This window comes from Ovis canadensis, chromosome 12, assembly GCF_042477335.2.
Source record: "Ovis canadensis isolate MfBH-ARS-UI-01 breed Bighorn chromosome 12, ARS-UI_OviCan_v2, whole genome shotgun sequence".
Taxonomy (NCBI): Eukaryota; Metazoa; Chordata; class Mammalia; order Artiodactyla; family Bovidae; genus Ovis; species Ovis canadensis.
In genome coordinates, this window is record NC_091256.1 from 44,445,648 (window position 1) to 44,468,715 (window position 23,068).

The 23,068-nt window shown below is 37.9% G+C and overlaps 1 protein-coding gene across 22 annotated transcripts in view; it reads left to right on the forward strand.

The window, feature by feature from the left end:
- The window catches only part of CEP170 (centrosomal protein 170), a 137,125-nt gene that overhangs the window by 33,244 nt on the left and 80,813 nt on the right, over nt 1-23,068 (forward strand). For all 22 annotated transcript variants that reach the window (XM_069545523.1, XM_069545529.1, XM_069545525.1 and 19 more), the window contains exons 2-3: nt 5,235-5,380; nt 16,042-16,131. In XM_069545523.1, the coding sequence (XP_069401624.1) occupies nt 5,276-5,380; nt 16,042-16,131 (195 nt within the window). In that variant the 5' untranslated portion in view covers nt 5,235-5,275. The remainder of the gene's footprint in view (nt 1-5,234; nt 5,381-16,041; nt 16,132-23,068) is intronic.

A 23,068-nucleotide genomic window follows, 5' to 3' on the forward strand; every position in this document is an offset into this window, starting at 1 on the left:
GTTGGTGATGGACAGGAAAGCCTGGCGTGCTGCCGTCCATGAGGTCACAAAGAGTCGGACATGACTGAGCAACTGAACCGAACTGAACTGATCACATCTATACACGACTACTGGAAAAACCATAGATTTGATTATACGGACTTTTGTCAGCAAAGTAGTGTTTCTGCTTTTTAATACACTATCTAGGGTTGTCGTAGCTTTTCTTCCAAGAAGTAAGCATCTTTTAGTTTCATGGCTGCAGTCACTGTGTACAGTGATTTTGGAGCCCAAGAAAGAAGTCTGTCCCTGTTGCCATTGGTTCCCCACCTATTTGCCATGAATTGATGGGACCAGATGCCATAATCTTCTTTTTTTGAATGTCACTGTTTAAACCAGCTTTTTCACTCTCTCCTTTCACCTTTACCAAGAGGCTCTTTAGTTCCTCTTCGCTTTCTGCCATAAGGGTGGTATCATCTGCATATCTGAGGTTATTGATATTTCTCCTGGCAATCTTATTTCCAGCTTGTGCTCTTTTCAGCCTGGCATTATGCATGATGTACTCTGCATATAAGTTAAATAAAGCAGGGTAACAATATACACCTTGCTTGAAGTACTTGTTCCCAATTTTGAACCAGTCCATTGTTCCATGTCCATTTCTAACTGTTGCTTCTTGACCTGCATACATTTTTCTCAGGAGGCAGGTTAGATGGCCTGGTAGTCCCATCTCTTTAAGAATTTTCTGTAGTTTGTTGTGATCCACACAGCCAAAGTCTTTTGCATAGTCAATGAAGCAGAAGTAGATGTTTTTCTGGAATTCCCTTGCTTTTTCTATGACCCAGTGGATGCTGGCAATTTGATCTCTAGTTCCTCTGCCTTTTCTAAATCCAGCTTGTACATCTGGAAGTTCTTTTTCACATTCTGTTGAAGCCTGGCTTGAAGGATTTTGGGTGTTACCTTGCTAGCATGTGAAATGAACGTGATTGTGCGGTAGTTTGGACATTCTTTGGCATTACTCTTCTTTGGGATTGAAATGAAAACTGACCTTTTGCAATCCTGTGGCCACTGCTGAGTTTTTCAGATTTATATAAAATTTTATTTTATATAGTTATGTACTTACCTGGGCTTCCCCAGTGGCTCAGGCAGTAGAGAATCTGCCTTCAATTCAGGAGACCGAGGTTCAGTCCTTGGGTTGGGAACATCCCCTTGAGAAGGGAATGGCAACCCACTCCAGTGTTCTTGCCTGGGAAATCCCATGGACCAAGGAGCCTGGTGGGCTACAGTCTATGAAGTCGCAAGAGTTGGACATGACTAGTGACTAACACTTGACATATGAAATGCTAAAAACCATTTTGAGAGAAAGTACACAGATGAATGCTTCCTGCTGGCTCAGTGGTAAAGAACCTGCCTGCCAATGCAGGAGATGCAGGTGTGATACCTGGATCAGCAGGATCTCTTGGAGAAGGAAATGGCAGCCCACTCTGGTATTCTTGCCTGGGAAATTCCATGGACAGAGGGTCCTGAGGGCTACAGTTCATAGAATCACAAAGAGTTGGCCACAACTTGACAGCTGAGCTTGCACGCATGCAGACAGATGAATAGAAGACTACCAGCAACATCTGCATCAAGGAGTTAGGGGAATGGAAGGTTTAAGAATCCACATAAATTGACCATATTAATTTAATAAACTCAAAGGAGAATAGGACTTAATAGTTTTCACTTTGCAGAAAATTATTTGCTTATTTTGATGAAACGCATGGTTTCATGTATGTGTAGACAAATTCATAACATAACAAGGTTTTTACTTTAACATAAAAGTCCACATTTTAAAGGATTTTCTTTTAATATATAGATGCGTTTCTTATTGCAGAATGTTTCATTTCATTGTTTTGTGGTATAAAGTGAAAGTGAAAGTCACTCAGTTGGGTCCAACTCTTTGCTACCCCATAAACTGTACAGGTCAGAATACTAGAGTGGGTAGCCTTTCCCTTCTGCAGGGAATCTTCCCAACCCAGGGATCGAACCAGGTCTCCCTCATTGTAGGCTGATTCTTTACCAGCTGAGCCACAAGGTTTGCTGCTCATTAAATCGTGAATCTGAGTGAACTCCGGGAGTTGGTGTTGGACAGGGAGGCCTGGTGTGCTGCGATTCATGGGGTCACAAAGAGTCGGACACGACTGAGCGACTGAACTGAACTGAAATTATACGAGAATGTATCATTTCACAGGAAAAATATTTATAAGTAGTAGTCTTTGATCTATAAGAAAAAAGCTGTCATGTAGACACTATCCTTGTTTCAATTTTACGCAAGAGGAAACTAAGGGACACGGAGTAAGTAACTTGCCCAAGGTCATGCAGAAATAACTGTAGAACCAGGAGTGTCTGACTCTGAAATTTATGCTCTTAATGACATAGTCACATCCTCCAAGACAGTAGTTACTGAAGCTCAGTCAATAGGCCTCTGGGAGTCCCTGAAACCATTTCAAGGGTCGTGAAGTCAAAACTGTTTTCTTAATATTATCAAAGCATTATTTGCCTTTTTTATTGTATGGACCTTTGAATTGATATGAAAAACAATGCTGGCTAAGGCTGCTACTTCCTTAGTGAAGGCATTGGCATCCTACTGTGCTAATAGCAGTCATATTCTTCACTGCCATGCACTGGAAAGTAAGAAAAAAAAGCCAGTTCCACTAAAGAAAGTCCTGGATAAAGTGTTAAAAAATATCAAGTCTAATAAATCTTGACCTTTGAATCATCATCTTTTTAATGTTCTGTGTGACTAAATGGAACTACACGTAAAGCACTTTTTTTCTGTGTACCAAGTGCCATGGTTGTCCCAAGAAAAGCATTTGTGTTATTGTCTGAGTTGTGAGCTGAACTAGCCAGTTGTTTCACAGAACACTAGTTTTACTTGAAATAATGACTGGCAGACAAATTACGGTTTTGCAGACTTGAGTATTTGGTAGACAGTATAAACCTGTCACTTCAAGGAGAAGAATTAAGTGGTTTTTGACAGGAAAATTAGGCTTTCAAGAGAAAATTAGATTTTTAGGAACTTGATTCTGCTGCTTCACAACTGCCCAGAACTTAGGGACTTTTCTGATGAGATGAATGATGATATTAAATGAATGTGATATTTTTAAATAGTATAGTAAAATGTATCATCACTTGGAAGATCTGTGTAACTTAGGGAACCAGTGTTTTTCAAGTGATCAATGCATGAAGTTACAAAATCCCTTCAAAGCAGAAAATGGATTCTCATGTTAAAATGTAGGGGCAGTTTCAGATTCCATATTGTAAATAACATTCAAGAAATTACCACCTGGGAAGTTTTGTTGTAGTATTGAAGAAAACCGTCTTCAGTTATTTAGAAAGACTATTAAATTTACCATTTCCCACTAGTTATCTGGGATTAAGTATGAAGTTAAGTTTTTAAATATTTTAAGTTAAACAGATTGAATTCAGAGCAGATATGAAAATCTTCTATTAAATCAGACCTTAAAGATTTGATTTTAAAAAATGTATAATGGTATTATTCTCACTAATTTGCGGGGAAGTATAATTAGTCTTCATAAAATATTAGCTATTGTTCTGTAAAATTGATTTATCAGTAATTTTAAAATGAATTAATTCATACCAGTTTCTCCATTTTTATTTCTAATATGATGAATATTAATATATCTAATCCATGTAAACAAAATGTTCTTTAGGGCCTTTTTTTTTCCTGAGTGTAGAAGAATCTCAAGGACAAAAAGTTTAGGAACTGCTGCTCTAGGAAAAATGTTTAGAAAGTTGTTTTTCAGTCACCATGGACTGAAGCATACCAAGCTGCTTTGTCCTCCACTGTCTCTTAGAGTTTGCTCAAACTCATGTCCTTTGAGTAGGTGATGCTGTCTAATCATCTCATCCTCCGCCACCCCCTTCTCCTGTTGCCTTTAGTCTTTCCCAGCATCAGGTTCTTTTCCAAAGAGTCAGCTCTTTGCGTCAGGTGGCCAAAGTATTGGAGTTTCAGTCTCAGCATCAGTCCTTCCAATGAATATTCAGAGTTGATTTCCTTTAAGATTGACTGGTTTGATCTTGCAGTCCAAGGGACTCTCAAGAGTCTTCTCCAGCACTACAATTCAAAACCATCAATTCTTTAATGTTCAACCTTCTCTTTATGGTCCAGCTTTCACATCTGTACATGACTACTGGAATAAACCATAGTTTTTACTATATGGACCTTTGTTGGCAAAGTGATGTCTCTGCTTTTTAGTATGCTATCTAGGGCTTCTTTGGTGGCTCAGATGGTAAAAAAATCTGCCTGCAGTACAGGAGACCTGGGTTTTATCCCTTTGGGGGAAGATCCTCTGGAGGAGGGCAGCCCCCTCCAGTATTCTTGCTTGGAGAATCCCATGGACAGAGGAGCCTGGCGGCCTGCAGTCCATGGGGTTGCAAAGAGTTGGAGCGACTAAGCACAGCACAGGTTTGTCATAGCTTTCATTCCAAGGAGCAAACATCTTTGAATTTCATGGATGTAGCCACTGTCCACAGTGATTTCAGAGCCCAAGAAAATAAAATCTGTCATTGTTTCTACTTTTTCCTCTTCTGTTTGCTATGAAGTGATTGGACCAGATGCCATCATCTTAGTTTTTTAATGTTAAGCTTCAAGCCAGCTTTTTCACTCTCTTCTTTCACCCTCATCAAGAGGCTTTTTGGTTCCTCTTCACTTTCTGCCATTAGAGTGGTAAAAATACAGTACATAAATTGCATACTTTTGAAAGAGCATTGAATGGTCTACACTGATAGTGAAGCAGTTTCTTTGTTGTCCCTTGTTAGCTCTTAGTTATCAAATATATTCATTTGAATTGAGTCTGTCTTTCTCAAATCATTTGTAGTTTAGACACTTATTTGTATAATATTGTAATATTGCTAGCATTTACTGAGGTTAACATTATACAAATGTGATCATTTACTTGAGAATTGTAGACCTTTATAAGCTATGCTCAAAGCCTTTCAGACGTATGATAAATGTTACTAGTTTACTGCCTAATTGACTGTTGTTGTTGTTTTTTTTAACTGACCTCTTATTGGAGTTTGTGGACTTTAGAGAATATATTAGATATGTTTTCTTCCTGGGAACTGTGGACTGTCTATTTATTTAGTCAGGTGTAAATGTTGAGTGCAGTTCTATTCCAAGGCCTACTTACAGGGTTTGGTGAATAGATACCGAAATCAAAAATATCTGAATGTGTGCTTTTCTAAATCTCTCTCTTCAGGATGACGTAGCTTTCCCAAAGACTTAGAAGCTAAACAGAAAATGAGCTTAACATCCTGGTTTTTGGTGAGCAGTGGAGGCACTCGCCACAGGCTGCCACGAGAAATGATTTTTGTTGGAAGAGATGACTGTGAGCTCATGTTGCAGGTAATTGCATCCACCTTCTATGTCTACTCAAAACCTGAAATTGTTATGAAGTATTTTTCTACTCCTTTGAACAGCAACACTACTTTCCTACTTTGAACTTCGAACTTTCCAACTCTCCCTCTTTAAACTCTAGCTACTAGTTTAATTTTCTCCCTCTTGTACCATTTAAAAATAAGTTCTAAGTCTTGGAGATTATATATTAAAAAATGAGAACTTTTATTTTTAAGAAGTTTCACATTATGCACTCTTAACACGCAAGTGATAATTTTATCTCCATGTAAGTGTACTAATTCATAAAATTAGCATAGCGTGAAGTAAAACTGAATTTTATTCCTGGGTAGTTGATTGATACTGGAAGTAATCTGTTTCTTTTAGAGATATTCATGTTTATTCATTATATCTTCTAGTAGTTTGAGCATGCAGGTTGTTGGTATTTAAAACTGAATTATGTTTAAAGGTGTGCGCATGCTCAGTCATGTCCCAACTCTGCAACCCCATAGACTATAGCCCACCAGACTCCTCTGTCCATGGAAATTTTCCGGGCAAGAATACTGGAGTGGGTTGCCATTTCCTTTTCCAAGGGATCTTCCCGACGCAGGAATCAAAAACATGTCTCTTAGGTCTCCTGCATTGGCAGACAGATTCTTTACCACTGTGACACTTGGGGAGCCCCATTTTAAAGCAGTTACTTTTCAAACACATTTTTAAGATATTTTTGAGCAAAGTAATTAGCAAAAATGATCCCCAAGTTTTTGAGAACTTTGTTAATTTAATAGATCCTGACAGTCTAGAATAAAGTCTTATCCAATTGCTCTCCCTGCTTTTATGGATTAAAAACTGTAAACAAGTGCTTAGAATAGAGATGTTTATTGTGTTAACCCAGTGGTTCTCAATTGGGATGATCCTGCCTCTCCTAACTTTTCCAAAAGATATTCGCAATATTTGGAGACATTTTGATTGTCATCCATGGTGGAGGATTGGAAGTGATTGCTGCTGACATTCAGTAGGCAAAGGTCAAGGGGGTTTGCTAAACATCCTACAGTATATGAAGTACTTCTTCATACCTCCTCTGTTACCACTGAACACACACAACAAAAAATTATTTGCTCAAAAATATCAGTAGTGCTGAGACTGAGAAAACCTTCATTATCCCCAGAAAAGTCAGATTTGCATATATTTATATACATTTTTATGTATACATTTTTACTTTAAGAATTTATTTTATAGTTTTGAGACAGTAAAAGTAAAGGCACTATAGAGCTATATGAATCACATGTTTAATGATACCTTAATTAAACAAATTTAGTGAGAGAAATAGAACAGTACAAAGATTTTCTGGGCTTCTCAGTGCGATGGAGTGGTGAGACTAGCAACTAAGAAGAAGGCAGTAATGATTCTGTTTGGATATAGGCCACTTGTAACTGAAACATACTTAAGGTTCAAATTGGGTAGAACTCATTCTTTAGAGAGTGGAAGAGGTTGTTTCTGTGTGGCATTTGTCTTGAACCAGCATAGCAATATCTTAAGAAATATGGGAATCGCTGTTTAGGAACTTACAGGATAAATCTCTTCTTACACTTACATGGAGATAAGATTAAAAGACATGACTGGTGAGGTGTCTGTGTCTTGGTTTACATGTAACAAATGTAGGTTATCTGACAATTAGTCAGGTGGAGGGAGGAAACTGAGAGTCCAAGGAGACCAAGGCACAATCCAGTATCAGAGAGGAAAGAGCCACACAGAGAAAGAACTCTGCAGAGAATTACCCTTGAGTGTGTGATTGAGTGGGACTTCTCTGATGGCTCACTGGGTGAAGAATCCGCCTGCAGTACAGGAGACACAGGAGACATAGGTTCATTCCCTGGGTCAGGAAGATCCCCTGGAGGAAGAAATGGCAACCCACTCCAGTATTCTTGCCTGAGAAATTCCATGGATAGAGGAGCCTGGTAGACTGCAGTCCAAAGGGTCACAAATCAGACAGGACTGAGCGACTAAACGCACACACATGTGATTGAGTACTGATCAGCACACATGTGTGAAGAAACTCCCCAAGGGCAGGGGAAACAAAACTCAAAAAGTTTAGAGTTAACAGTAGTTGGCACTAACAGGGTTAGAAATGATTCCTATTTCTAACAGCCAGATTGGAGATCCTCATAATTCACAGGGCATTGGTCTCTACCCCTCTGTATTGGGGAAATAATTAATGTTAGTCTGAGTTCTACTCTTATCTAAAAATATTAAAAACAACTAATCTCAAAAATATACAAGCAACTTATGCAGCTCAATTCCAGAAAAATAAACGACCCAATCAAAAAATGGGCCAAAGAACTAAATAGACATTTCTCCAAAGAAGACATACGGATGGCTAACAAACACATGAAAAGATGCTCAACATCACTCATTATTAGAGAAATGCAAATCAAAACCACAATGAGGTACCACTTCACACCAGTCAGAATGGCTGCGATCCAAAAATCTGCAAGCAATAAATGCTGGAGAGGGTGTGGAGAAAAGGGAACCCTCCTACACTGTTGGTGGGAATGCAAACTAGTACAGCCAGTATGGAGAACAGTGTGGAGATTCCTTAAAAAATTGCAAATAGAGCTGCCTTATGACCCAGCAATCCCACTTCTGGGCATACACACCGAGGAAACCAGAATTGAAAGAGACGCATGTACCCCAATGTTCATCGCAGCACTGTTTATAATAGCCAGGACATGGAAACAACCTAGATGTCCATCAGCAGATGAATGGATAAGAAAGCTGTGGTACATATACACAATGGAGTATTACTCAGCCGTTAAAAAAGAATTCATTTGAATCAGTTCTGATGAGATGGATGAAACTGGAGCCGATTATACAGAGTGAAGTAAGCCAGAAAGAAAAACACCAATACAGTATACTAACACATATATATGGAATTTAGGAAGATGGCAATGACGACCCTGTATGCAAGACAGGGAAAGAGACACAGATGTGTATAACGGACTTTTAGACTCAGAGGGAGAGGGAGAGGGTGGGATGATTTGGGAGAATGACATTCTGACATGTATACTATCATGTAAGAATTGAATCGCCAGTCTATGTCTGACGCAGGATGCAGCATGCTTGGGGCTGGTGCATGGGGATGACCCAGAGAGATGTTATGGGGAGGGATGTGGGAGGGGGGTTCATGTTTGGGAACGCATGTAAGAATTAAAGATTTTAAAATTTAAAAAATAAAAAACTAAAAAAAAATAAAAAAATAAAAATATTAAAAACAAAAGGGTCACTTTTTAAAAGAAGTAATTTAGCTGTGTCTCAGAGCAAAGTTCAAGAATATTTATAGGAATATAGAAATATCCATCATCCAAAAAGGTAAAATTCCCAGTGTCTGGTAACCAGTAAAAAATTACTAGGCCTGTAAAGAATCAGGAAAATGGAACCCATAAAAAAGATTGATTAAAGAGTATTTGTTTCTAAATAGTTTGGCAAAGTTGGCAAAATTTAAAAATGGCAAAGCAACCTTCAAAAAGAAGAATAAAGTTGAATGACTCACGCTTCTCAAGTTTCAAATTTATTATAAAGCTAGCAATACTGGAATAAGGGTAGACATACAGACAAATGGAACAGAATGGAGAGTTCAGAAATAAGCCCATATACCTATGGCTGTTATGTTTTGAATTGTGTTCCCCCAAAAGATGTATAAAAGTCTTAATACCCCATACTTACGAATGTGACCCTATTTGGAAATAGGGTCTTTCAAGATGGAGTTATAGGGCGGATTCTAAGCCAGTATAACTGATGTCATCAGATGAGGAAAAGACAGACCCAGAGAGAAGACAGCCATGTAAAAATAGAAGCAGAGATTGGAGATACGCTGCCAGAGCTCAGGAAACATGGGTTATGAGAAACTGGAAGAGACAAGGGAAGATTTTTCCCTAAAAGTTTTAGAGTAAACAGAGTCCTACCAACTCCTTGAATTTGGACTTCTGGAGTCTAGAACTTTGAGAGAAGAAACTTGTATTATTTTTAACTGATTCTACCAACCGGCTTATGGTGCTTTGTTGTGGCAGCCCGAGGACACTGGGTGTTTGAGAAGGGAGCCGAGTCCGTTCAGTAAAGAATGGTCTTTCCAGCAGATAAAACTGGGACAACTGTACTTCCACATTAAGAAAAAAACAGTGAGTTTGGTCCCCTACTTCACAACATACATAAAAATTAACTCAAAATGGATCAATGACCTGAATATAAAAGCTAAAGCCATAAAACCTTTAGAATAAATCATAGGGATAAATCTTTCTGACCTTGGATTTGGCAGTAGATTCGTGATACCAGTAGTACAAACAGAGAAAGCAGAAAGTAGATAAATTGGACTTCATCAAGATGAAAACCTTGTGCATCTAAGGATACTATCAAGAGAGTGAAAGGACAACTCATAGAATGGGAGAAAATATTTATAAAACCTTGTATATCTTATAAGAATTTAATATCCAACATATGTAAAGAACTCCTACAACTCCACAGCAGATACACAAATAACCCCCTTTAAAAAAGTGGACAAAAGACACATTTCTCCAAAGAAGATATAAATATGGCTGATAAGCATGTGAAAGATGCTTAACATCATTTGTCATTTAAAAAAGCAAATCAAGGGGCTTCTCTGTGGTGGTCAGTGGTTAAGAGCCCACCTTGTGATGCCTGAAACAGGAGTTTGATCCCTAATCCAGGATGATTCCACATGCCATGGGGCAGCTAAGCCCGTGTGCTACAGTGACTGAGTCTGTGCCCTGGAGTCCTCACCCACAACTGTCGAGCACATGCACCAGAACTACTGAAGCCCATGTTCCCTATAGCCTGTGTTCACAAGAGGAGCCACCGCCAAGAGAACCCCATGCCCCAGGGCTAGAGAGTAGCCCCGCTTTCTGCAACTAGAGAAGGCCTGAGTACAGCAACAAAGACCCAGTGTAGCCAAAATAAAAGGAAAAAAATGCACATCTATAAGTATATATTCTGGACATGAAATATTTAAAACAGGCAAATTCACAGAGATGCAGAGTAGATTGGTGATTACCAGTGGCTGGGGGAAGGAGACTTGGGAGTTACTGCTTTACAGTAACAGAGTTCTGTTTGGGGTGACGAAGAGGTTTTAGAATCCAGTATCGTGCAACAGTGATGTTTGCACAACATTGTAAATTTAATTAATGCCACTGAATCATACTCTTAAAAAGTTTAAAATGATAGATGATACGTTACATATATTTTACCACAGTAAATAAATAAGTGGCAACAAAATTTTAAAATATCTTTGATTCAGGTATTATAATTGAAACAATGCCTCTATAACAAATTTAAAACAAAATCAATAATTTTTAAAGAGCTGAAAGCAATTTTACCAGTGTAAGAAGTCAAAAATCAACAGATGTATTTAAAGTTCATCACCGTGTCTAATGGAGAAGGCAATGGCACCCCACTCCAGTACTCTTGCCTGGAAAATCCCATGGATGGAGGAGTCTGGTAGGCTTCAGTCCATGGGGTTGCTAAGACTCGGACATGACTGAGCAACTTCACTTTCACTTTTCATTTTCATGCATTGGAGAAGGAAATGGCAACCCACTCCAGTGTTCTTGCCTGAAGAATCCCAGGGACAGGGGAGCCTGGTGGGTTGCCGTCTCTAGGGTCGCACAGAGTCGGATACAACTGAAGCAACTTAGCAGCAGCAGCAGCAGCAACGTGTCTAATGTGGACACCTCTTCTACTCATGGCTATTTTGTAAATGTATGCTTTATTTTAAAACTATAAAGTTGATGAGAAAACTCAGTGATCAAGTGAGAAAAAACCAAGTTTTTACCTATTCCTCAGACTCCACCTCTAAAGATACATACTTATGCCATTTATCTAATGGGAGCATACTCTTTTTAGCACTGGGCTAGACACAGTGTATTCTCTGAAAAAAGCCCATGAGTTGATCAGCATAATGCTTATCTGGTAATCAGAATCAGTGCTATAAATTAATGGAACTTCTTAGTACAGAGAGACACATCTTGTGTATGAAACTAAGAACAAGTATTTTTACAAATTGTGTTTAGTTTTTAAGTGATTTAATCTTTCATAGTATATTAGTAAAATAAATGGATTATTTAAAACTTTTTTTGTATTATTTCTGAAAAGTGAACTAAGCTCATATATGGCTTATACTTTTGAAAAGTGAATACTTGCAAGTATATAAATATGAGCTATATTTGTATTGGAAAATGAGAGCTCTTGAGTTTATGAAGTTATGTTTTCATCTTAAGATATTACATAAATGTTTCTGCATTGGTTAGATCAGTTGGTTTCTTAATTGAAATTATTAGAAATAAAAGTAGTACTATTTGATTGCTTTTTAATGAGTAAAAGATCTTTTCAGATTTTGTTAGCCTAATTAGCATCTATGGTTTAAAAACCCTTCATTTTTAACCTACAGGAAATAACTGGTTAGTTGCTAGGTTTTAGAATCTCTGCTAGATAGTTGCAACAGTTTCTTACCTGTAATTAGATTTACTCGCAACAATACTTTGATGACAACGTAGCTTAAAACCTACTGCAAAAAGGGACCAAATGATCCCATGAGGTTATATGATCTGTTTGGTTACAGTTAATTTTGTTGTTGTTGTTGTTGTTAATTATGACCAAAAAAATGTTTGGTTGGTTTTTTTTTTGAGGGGGGTTCATCTCACTCCAAAAAAGGTAGTATAAAACATGTGGTCCTTAAGAAGAAAGTGTGCTTGGATGTTAATGAGTAGGTGATTTTGAAATGAACAATTCTGTTTCTACCACTTAATCTTGGAAGCCTTTAACAAATTAATTTGCTGTGCTTGTCTTGAAGGATGATTATACTATGTTCCCTAAGACATGTTATGTAAAACAAATCTTAAAGAGCCATGAATGCAAGGTATAAAGTATAATTAAGGATAAAGATTATATTTGCTTTGCTTTGAGTGACAGACAGTATTACTATTAAAAGCACTATGCCGTTGAATAACACTTTCTCTTGTTATCATTATTCATTTATGTTGTTTCAGTTGTTCCTCAACAATTTTTGAAAGATGTAATTACCTGCACTTTGCAAATGATAAAATTAAGATTTAGAAAGATTTAGTGACTGGGTTTTATTATAATGTATTAGATTCCTCTGTATGCAAATGAGTTGCCTTTTGAAAAGAGTTTTCAAAATTCTGATTTTTATCTTCATAAAATTTTTTAATTGCCCCAAATGCATGAAGTTTTCTCTGTTTGGAGAATCATCATCATATTAATTAAACATTTTTTCCAATGCATAATAGTAAATATAATAAAATTATATTTGATTCACTATTTAATAATTTTATATGATGTATTAATGATGAAATATATTTTGAAGCTCATAGTTTACTAATTTTCATCTATTCTTTGGAGCAAAGGATAGCAAAGGATAAATCACTATTACTGTGATTTAAAAAATGCAACTGGATGTTTAAAGAACCTTTCAACTACAATATGTTTTAAATTTTTTAAGTGATGGTGACATACAGTGTCAGTCTTTTCTCTTTTTAGTTTTTTCTTAGCATGTTTTCCATGTATTTCTCTGTCTTTTTTGCTGTCTTAGATTTTAGTGAGAAAAATAATAATGTGGATCAATAGCTGTTTCGTACCCAAAGCATGTATGACATATATCGAGTAGTCATTTGTACCATTTCATATGTTGGTTTTTAGTTACAGATTAGTCAGTGTGAGTCTCTGATGCTTTTTTGTTGTGCCTGGCCTGAAATTGTTTTTTATGTTTTGACTTTATTCAATGGCAGGCTTTTTCTTATTTGTTTATTGCATGAAAGGAAGTATTTCTTTTTAAGAAAAGTATTATTGCTTCATCTTGATACTCTTATTTTCCAAAATTTTCTAGTTTTATAATTATCTGAGAGCCAGAATTGTTTTGTTTTGGTGTGTTGTGTTGTTTCAAGCCATCTTGTTTGTCGGCTTCTTAAAATTTGGCCTGAACTTTGTAACTTCTATGAAGTTGAAGTGAAGTCGCTCAGTCATGTCCGACTCTTTGCGACCCCATGGACTGTAGCCCACCAGGCTCCTCCGTCCATGGGATTCTCCAGGCAAGAATACTGGAGTGGATTGCTATTTCCTTCTCCAGGGGATCTTTCTGACCCAGGGATCGAACCAAGGTCTCTGAGCCACCAGGGAAGCACCTGTAACTTCTATACTTTATAAATTTTATATATAAGAAAACTTCTCTACCTCCATCATTTATGAAATGAGATTGGCCAAATAGCGTGGATTTTCTTTCCATCAAACCTTTTAAAACATATTCTAGGTAGGCCCTACGCTGCATGCTGGTGTTTCCCTGGTGGTTCAGACAGTAAGGAATCAGGTGACCTGGGTTCAATCCCTGAGTCAGAAAGATCCCTTGGAGAAGAGAATGGCAACCTACTCTAGTATTCTTGCCTGAAGAATCCCATAGACAGAGGAGCCTGGAAGGCTACAATCCTTGGGGCTGCACATAGTCGGACATGACTGAAGCCGACTTAGCACACATGCTGAGTGCTGAGGTATCATTGTGTGTACAGATGGGGTTCCTCTGTCCTTAGGGTGTAGCTCTAGTAGAAGGAGATGTGTATGTAAATAAGTAAGTATAACACAAGACAGTGTTGGGAGTTGGTGTGGGGTACACAAAAAAGAGATTGGTCACTTCTGCCTGTGAGAAAATGTGGGGATGAGGAATCTGGAAAGACTTCTTAGAGGAGATGGCTTGAGCTGAATTATCTTAAAAGATGAATAAGTGGTTTCTGGAAAGTTAGAATGTGGTTGAGTGTGTGGCATTGAAGATAGAATGGCATTCGGTGTCTGTTTTTAATAGTTCCTTGTAGTTTGTATATAGGATGTGAACACAAGCATTTAGAGAGAGAAAGCCTTAGGCATTAGAAGACACCAGATCTTGGCAGACCCTGTGTACTGTATTAAAGATTTGGTGTCTTTTAACTTAGCCAGTAAGAGGATTGAGGACTTCTCAAGCAGGGCAGTATTACCTTTACAAATGTCTCCCATGTGTTTAGTCATCACACACACACAAAAATATGAGCTAGGTGAACTTTTTGATAGAATGATTAATACGAAGATGAGTAATTTTACCAAGGTTCCACAATAGGCAGTTGGCAACCAGTTCTTTTTGACTCCAGAATCTGTACTTTAAACCAGGGGTCCTCAACTCCCAGACCACAGACTGCTACCAGTCCATGGCCTTCTAGGAACCTGGCCACATTGGAGGAGGTGAGTGGCAGGCCAGCGAACCTTTATCCGTATTTACAGATGCTTCCTATCGCTGGTGTTACTACCTGAGCTCCACCTCCTGTCAAATCAGTAGCAGCATTAGATTCTTATAGGAGCTGGAACCCTACTATGAACTGTGCGTGTGAGGGATCTGTAATAGAGTGTGTTCTCCTTTTGAGAATCTAATGCCTGATGATCTGGGGTGGAACCCAGGCAGTGATGCTAGCTCTAGCTCCAGTGGGGAGTGGCTGCAAATACAGATTAACATTAACACAAGAAATGAGTGCCCTTGAATCGTCCTGAAACCACACTCTCCCTCTGGTCATGGAAAAACTATCTTTCTCAAAACCAGTTCCTGGTGCCAGAAAAGTTGGGGACTGCTGCTTTAAACCACTAGGATTAGAGATCAGAATTGATATAAGCAGTTAGACTTAATGACTTCCAAACTGTGTGCATCAGTTCAGTTGCTCAGTTGTGTCTGACTCTTTGCAACCCCATGGACTGCAGCATGCCAGGCTTCCCTGTCCATCACAACTCCCGGAGCCCACTCAAACCTATGTCCGTTATGTCAGTGACTTGCACATGCTGGACTGAAAACTGAAAATGATACCTCCTCCCCATTTTGGATGGTTCCTTTGCTTTCAATATTCCAAGGATAACATAATAACCCAGTAGTAAATGGTTGTTGAGTTCATATTCAGTGGTTCTCAGATTATTTCTTCATGTGGGTGTACTGTTATTTCCTTTGGGTGCAAATTTCCAAAGGCTTATAGTTCATCTCTGAGTTACTTTCATCTATAGATAACTCACTAAGCTCTAAGAGAAAGAGTGTGTGTGTGTACTTTAAAAGAGACTCAAGAGCAATTTTCATAAATCTGTTTGCCATTCTAATTCCTTTCATTTTTTTTAACTTTCTCTTTCTTAGAACCCTCCCATGAGTTTAGATCCCATATTCTAAGGGAGGATACTTTTATATTCAGGAACATATCACATGAAAGATGAAAATCCTGTATGGTGGTTTTTCTTGCAGTGAGGTACATAACTTATGAAGTTGTACATGATTTCCATTTAAGAGTTTCATATTATTTTTTAAAAAGTATGGTCATTTGATACATTCAACACAGTCAGCTGATTTAAATTCTCAAAAGTAGAACGTGTGAGTTTGGTAGAAAAGAATGTCTTAAAATTGTGGCAGCTTTCCTCTTTGAAAAGTGATGCCAAATTTCTATTGGATAGTAACAGTTTAAATCTCATTTAATCTAGTTTTACTTTGGTATTTTCCTATATTTACAATCTTATTAAAGTATTTAGCCAAAAATCATTGTTTTGGTTATTTATTCTGGCATTTTCTTGCGTTTCTTTTTTTAACTTAAAATTTTTTCTTTCAGTCTCGTAGTGTGGATAAGCAACATGCTGTAATCAATTATGATGCCTCTACTGATGAACATTTGGTGAAAGATTTGGGCAGTCTAAATGGGGTAAGTTAAGAGTTTGCTTTTTGTCTTATTTGAATTTTTGTTTAATAATGTAAGAAGTCAGATAAAAACACAAAATCCTGTTTGTGTTTTATTTCCTCTTCTTTAGTATGCACCTGCTTTTAAGTGCTTACTAGGTACATAGCACTTTGAGGACCTTATGCTAGAATATGAATGTGACTTGTGTTCCCAAGAAACCCTCTTGGTGGTTAATACTTAAAGGAATTCAGATGGTTGTTGGTTGTTATTATCTAATGGTTAAAAAAAAAAAAGGCTTCTTGAAGGAAGTAAGAGGAAGGCTTGTCTTTACTGAATAACTTGAATTTATGTGTGAGAAAAGAGTGGTAAGTCATGATAGTAAGAATTCAGAAAAGCAGTCTTTGAGAGACATAATCGTCATGCGTGTTGTGGGTTAACTTTAGGCGAAAGAAGAAAGATGCAAATATGGTTCAGTGTTAGGTCGTTGAAGAATCTTCTATGTTAGAGTAAAAAGAAGTGAAACACATTCGTTCACCTTAACAAGTGTGGTGTGTTGTCTAGACTCTAGTGTCTGTTGCTGCTTCTTTGCACTCCTACATTGAACATTTTTGTGTTATTACAGTGAATTTTTTCCCCTAATTCTTCAATTGATTTTTCCACATTGGCAGAATGTAAGTAGCTACAGAGTAAGAGAATGCTGAGATGTTGAATAATTTATCTTATTTCTTCTCAGTTTTCTCATGGCTTTAGTAACAAAAATATAATTTTGTTGAGATCTGTGCTTTGAAATTCTTTGAAAGAATTTCACAGAATTAAATGTGTCTATACTTCTTCTAATTGGTACTGCTTTTCAAAATATACCATTAAACATTATGTGGAAAAATATGCAGAAATTTGGCAAATATGGTACTTTTTTTTCTTTTCTGAATTGGCCTGCTCCTGAAGGACTTTTATGTTTATTCATTGAGATACATTTTTGGAAGCATATTTTTCTCTTAGTTTTATTCACACCTTTCTTTGTTTCCTATGACACATAAATAATTAAGTGTTAATTCCTCATGTTTGAACTGAAACACCTCATATTCGGCGTCACCCACTTTTCCAGATTTATGGTCCATCACGTTTTCCTTACCATGCCTCCAAAATAGTAGTTTTCCTACGATGCTGTCTCCTTCTGCAAATAATTTGTTAGATTTTCTGCAGCCTAGTCATTCTTGCATGTGCCTTGTCATATGTCGTATTTTCTTTCTTTCTTTTTAAATTTTAATTGGAGGCAGATTACTTTACAATATTGTGGTGGTTTTTACCATACATTCCACATCCTCCTGAAGGCAGCAAAAAAAGGTATTGAAGAATATTAAGTCATTGATGTAGTTAACATGTTGAATGATTAAGACAGAGGAAATAGGCAGATGAGGTAGAAATTGTTCTAACACAGGGCATGTAAGTACGCAATTTGGATTCTGAGGTGCTGTTTACAGTTATTCTCTTCCTTGTCCACAGCTGCAGACTTCTGTTTTAATCTCTGTCTTAGGTGCTTTATCAGCCTTGCTTATGCAAGGTTTAATAATCTACTTGTGAATATCTGCCACCGTGCTAGACTTTGTGTTCTTCTGAACAGTTCATGGGCCTTTTGCTTCGGTAAACACACCACAGTGCCTCGCACAAGGCTCTGTACAGTGCCTGAACCCAGTAAATCTTTTTGAATGGAATTGAATGAATTTTCTATATGAAAGACTTTATAGAGAAATGTTTAATCCACTTCCATATGTGGAATGTTTTTAAAATGTTATATTCTGCTTTTAAAACTAGAAAATTTCATCTTGACCACAGCACTCACCTTAGGTGTCTTTACAATATATCTTGGAAAATAGTAAGTGAGAATTACATTCGTGTTTTAGTCTTTTAAAACATTGTGACCAAATATAAAAATTATTGATGTAGGTTATAAAAAATCAGGTGAAATATTAACTTCTAAGTTTACCAAGGCTGACCTTTCTTGTAATTTGATTGTATTCAGTAATTTTCTGAAATACAGTAACTCATAGAGAGTTACATCTTCATTTTGAACTTGAAATCAGGACCTAGATTTGAATCTCAATCTGTAGCTTATGAGCATTATAACATTGAACAAATTACTTAAACCCTCTGAAATTCCATTTCCTCATATATATTCAGAGTTGTACCAATGCAGTGAGTTGTGGTTCATGAGGTCACAAAGAGTCAGACACGACTGGGCAAAGGAACTGAATGAGTTGAAGTTTATGAATGTGAAGACTCAACACAAAATTTAGTTACCTGCCTTCATTTTTAGGATAGTGACACCATAGTTCTTGCTTTATAGTAGTGTTGTGAAGATTAAGTGTGACGATATATGTGAGCATGTGTCTGTTAGAGAACTTTAAGACATTACACAAATAATAAGTGCACTGTTACCCTGATGAATAGCCTAGGAAATATGCCAGAATGGACTCAGGTAGCCAAAGTCTGTGAGCTACCAGCTGTCATGCTGCATTTGATTCATAGAAACTTGGCTATCAGAGGTGCAGGTGCTCCAGAGCACGGAGGAAGCAGGAAGAACTAGAGGCAAACAAGGGCTCTCATAGAAAAGAGAAGCCTCAAGGAGCTTGCAGGGAAACAGCCCACTAACATAAGCTACAGAAACAGTTCCAGCTTCCTAAGCAGAACAGCTTCATTTATGGTAGTAATAACGTTAAGTATGGACCTAGGTAACTTAACATTCATAGAATTCTAGAAATGTGAGCATCAGGTTAAAAGTAGTAATTTCAGAGAAGGCGCAGTGTAGTGGTATGAGCCCAGCTTGAATTCTCACTAGTGGTGTGATGCTGGACACGTCGCTTAATTTTTCTGTTCCTCAATTTTTAAAAAATAGAAGTAGTAAAGTAGTACTCCTCTCAGTTTGCTGTGAATAAGTTAATAGTTTTAAACACCTAGAACAGTATGTAATAAGCATTCAGTAAGTGTTAGTTACTGGAGTTCCCCAGTGATTCAGTGGTAAAGAATCTGCCTGCCAATGCAGGAGACGGCAAATTCTATCCCTGAGTTAGGACGATCCTCTGGAGGAGAAAACAGCAACCCACTCCAGTATTCTTGCCTGCAGAATCCCATGGACAGAGGAGCCTGGTAGGCTCCAGTCCATGGGGTCACAAAGAGTTGGACATGACTGAGCACACACACACACACATACACAAGTGTTAGTTACTGTTGTTATGATAAGAAAAGCAGTTAAAACAAGTTTGGCATCCTGTAGGCTACCTACTTGTTAGTGAATACATATGTAGTTAAATTTTTTTTAAAGCACTATCAACTTAATTCATAAATAACTACCTGTGACTACTTTCACTTCTACTTCCTTTCACCCGACCCTAAAATACACTTCCAAGTTACCTAGGTCCACACTTAATGTTATTACTACCAGAAATGAGGCTGTTCCACTTGAGGAAGCTGGAACTGCTTCTGTAGCTTATGTTCAGTTCAGTTCAGTTCAGTCACTCACTCAGTCATGTCCGACTCTTTGCGACCCCATGAATCACAGCACGCCAGGCCTCCCTGTCCATCACCAACTCCCGGAGTTCACTCAGGCTCACGTCCATCGAGTCAGTGATGCCATCCAGCCATCTCATCCTCTGTCGTCCCCTTCTCCTCTTGCCCACAATCCCTCCCAGCATCAGAGTCTTTTCCAGTGAGTCAACTCCTCGCATGAGGTGGCCAAAGTACTGGAGTTTCAGCTTTAGCATCATTCCTTCCAAAGAAATCCCAGGGTTGATCTCCTTCAGAATGGACTGGTTGGACCTCCTTGCTGTCCAAGGGACTCAAGAGTCTTCTCCAACACCACAGTTCAAAAGCATCAATTCTTTGGCGCTCTGCCTTCTTCACAGTCCAACTCTCACATCCATACACGACCGCAGGAAAAACCATAGCCTTGACTAGAGGGACCTTAGTCGGCAAAGTAATGTCTCTGCTTTTGAATGTGCTATCTAAGTTGGTCATAACTTTTCTTCCAAGGAGTAAGTGTCTTTTAATTTCATGGCTACAGTCACCATCTGCAGTGATTTTGGAGCCCCCCAAAAATAAAGTCTGACACTGTCTCCACTGTTTCTCCATCTATTTCCCATGAAGTGATGGGACCAGATGCCATGATCTTCGTTTTCTGAATGTTGAGCCTTAAGCCAACTTTTTCACTCTCCTCTTTTACTTTCATCAAGAGGCTTTTTAGTTCCTCTTCACTTTCTGCCATAAGGGAAAGTGCATATCACCATCTGCATATCTGAGGTTATTGATATTTCTCCTGGCAATCTTGATTCCAGCTTGTGTTTCTTCCAGCCCAGCGTTTCTCATGATGTACTCTGCATAGAAGTTAAATCAGCAGGGTGACAATATACAGCCTTGACATACCCCTTTCCCTATTTGGAACCAGTCTGTTGTTCCAAGTCCAGTTCTAACTGTTGCTTCCTGGCCTGCATACAGATTTCTCAAGAGGCAGGTCAGGTGGTCTGGTGTTCCCATCTCTTTCAGAATTTTCCACAGTTTATTGTGATCCACACAGTCAAAGGCTTTAGCATAGTCAATAAAGCAGAAATAGATGTTTTTCTGGAACTCTCTTGCTTTTTCCATGATCCAGTGGATGTTGGCAATTTGATAGTGAGCTGTTTCCCTGCAAGCTCCTTGAGGCTTCTCTTTTCTGTGAGAGCCCTTGTTTGCCTCCAGTTCTTGCTGCTTCCTCAGTGCTCTGGAGCACCTGCACCTCTGATAGCCACCATTGGCTTTTGCCATACCACTCCCATCCCATTCTGCCTCAGCTCCCTGTGTCCCAGCCCTTGCTGTGTCCTCTTTCACCCTGTATATGTTGCAGCATCAGACCAGTATAGCACAGAATGAGCAAGTAGGAAAGTAGTTAGGGAGGAAGAGGACACCTTACTCGCTGGCAACATGATTGAGGTGTTGTGCTGCTGGCCACTTCCTTCAGATTTCCCAGAGCATTACTGCAGTACCTGGTCATTATATGATTTCATACTGTCAGTTATGTAATATATTCACATTTAAATTAAACAGATGTTTATCTGGATCAGTTGGCTTCTCTAAGGGTAGTGGTTTGGATGGCAGAGTTTGGGGAGCTGACTTGGCTTGATCACCCAAGCTTTCTTGATGTGCAGTGAATGTGGGATTTGTAGTTCAGAGACCTGATTTTGAATCCCAGTAGTTCTACTTCTGAACTCAAATCTTGATTGTTACTTCATGCTGTGTGCCTCGTTGTCCTCACCTGTCCTGCCTACCAGGTAGAGGTATGATCAAATGATGTTGGCATAAGAAAAAAAACCTGTTTTTCTTTCCATATCTAATTTGTTAAAATGCTTCATAGTTGATTTATATAAATGATTTTTTTTCCTTTTGCTCTTTGAAATTTTTCTCCCCTTTTATAATTTTAAGCCATCAGAAGACTTTTTGCTCCCCAGGTGTTCTCAATTACATTTTGTGAGATGAAACTTTGTGTCTGGCTCATATTTCCTCAGCCTGTTTTTAGACCTTAGGGAATATTTCTGTCATAAATGCTAGCATGTTAAAATTATGTTTTTTAATCTCGGAAAGTTCCTAGTACATTTGTCAAAAACAATAAGGGTTTAATATTTAAGAGAGTTAAGCAGTGAGCTTTGAGCAGATCTTATAGGTCATCTTAGGTCTTTTAAGTAAATATGGTATTTTAGGATGAGATGGTTTTAAATAAAATTGGTTTAGAGCTGAGGCATTTCTCTTATACTGTGTATCTTCTGCATATCAGACATCTGTTAATTAATATTTTCTTTTATTCTTTTCTCCTTCATCATGCTCCTCAGCTTTTCTCTTTTGTAATTAATATAGAATATGTTGGTAAACTCAAAATATAATTCTTAAGACACTCTAAAATGTGCATATTGGAAATGAGCCTGAAATTAGAGTTTATAAATGCCTGAACCTTTGAATTTTCTTTGAATTAAATTTTCCTCCTTTCCGTGAAACATGTTAGAAGCTTACTGTTTAGGATTATTCATAAGTCATACTAATATGTGATCTTGAGTTTAGCAGTATTCTGCTGTCTCCTTATATCAGGAATAAGATTGCAGCTTCTATTTTTGTTTGTTTGTTTTTGGTAGACTTAGAAACTGGTATTCTGTGACATACTACAAAGTGCCAGCTATGGAAAGGAATTTGAGAATATGATCATAATAACACAACCCCTTTATGTATTTTACTTTCTAACATTCTAAACTTATTCATTATGGAGGGAACCTTCACAAGCAAGGTATGATGGCCATCTCAAATCCAATAAAATAAAGAACAGGAAAAATAAGATTCAAACAGAAAGAGTAAGTTTTAGTTTCAGCTTATCAAAGGAAAGCATTGGGCACTTATACGATGTCCGCATTCCAGGCAGTTAAGTATAATATTGTTCTGTGTTTTATAAATCAAGTGGATTCTAGGTCTTTAACTAACTTCTAGTTTGTCAGGAAAAATAATCATCACCATTTACCATCTTGTGTCCAGTGGACCCTTTGAGTCTTTTTACAAATAGTTTACACAAGTAAGAATTAAAAGATGAGAGAACAACTAGAACTTTTATTAAAAAATGAGACGTGTGTGTGCGTTGTAAGTCGCTTCAGTCGTGTCCAACTCTTGTGGCCCATGGACTGTAACCCGTCAGGCTCCTCTGTCCATGGGATTCTCCAGGCAAGAATACTGGAGTGGGTTGCCATTTCCTTCTCCAGGGGATCTTCTCGACTCAGGGATCAAACCCACATGTCTTTTGTCTCCTGCGTTGGCAGGTGAGTTCTTTACCCCTAGTGCCACCTGACAAACTACAATTTTTATTCCATATTTTCCTGGTTTTGAAAGATATGTAACACACAGAATGAGTATTGTTCTTTGAGAGCCAGGAATGCGTCAGTTGTCATGCATTCTGTGGGAT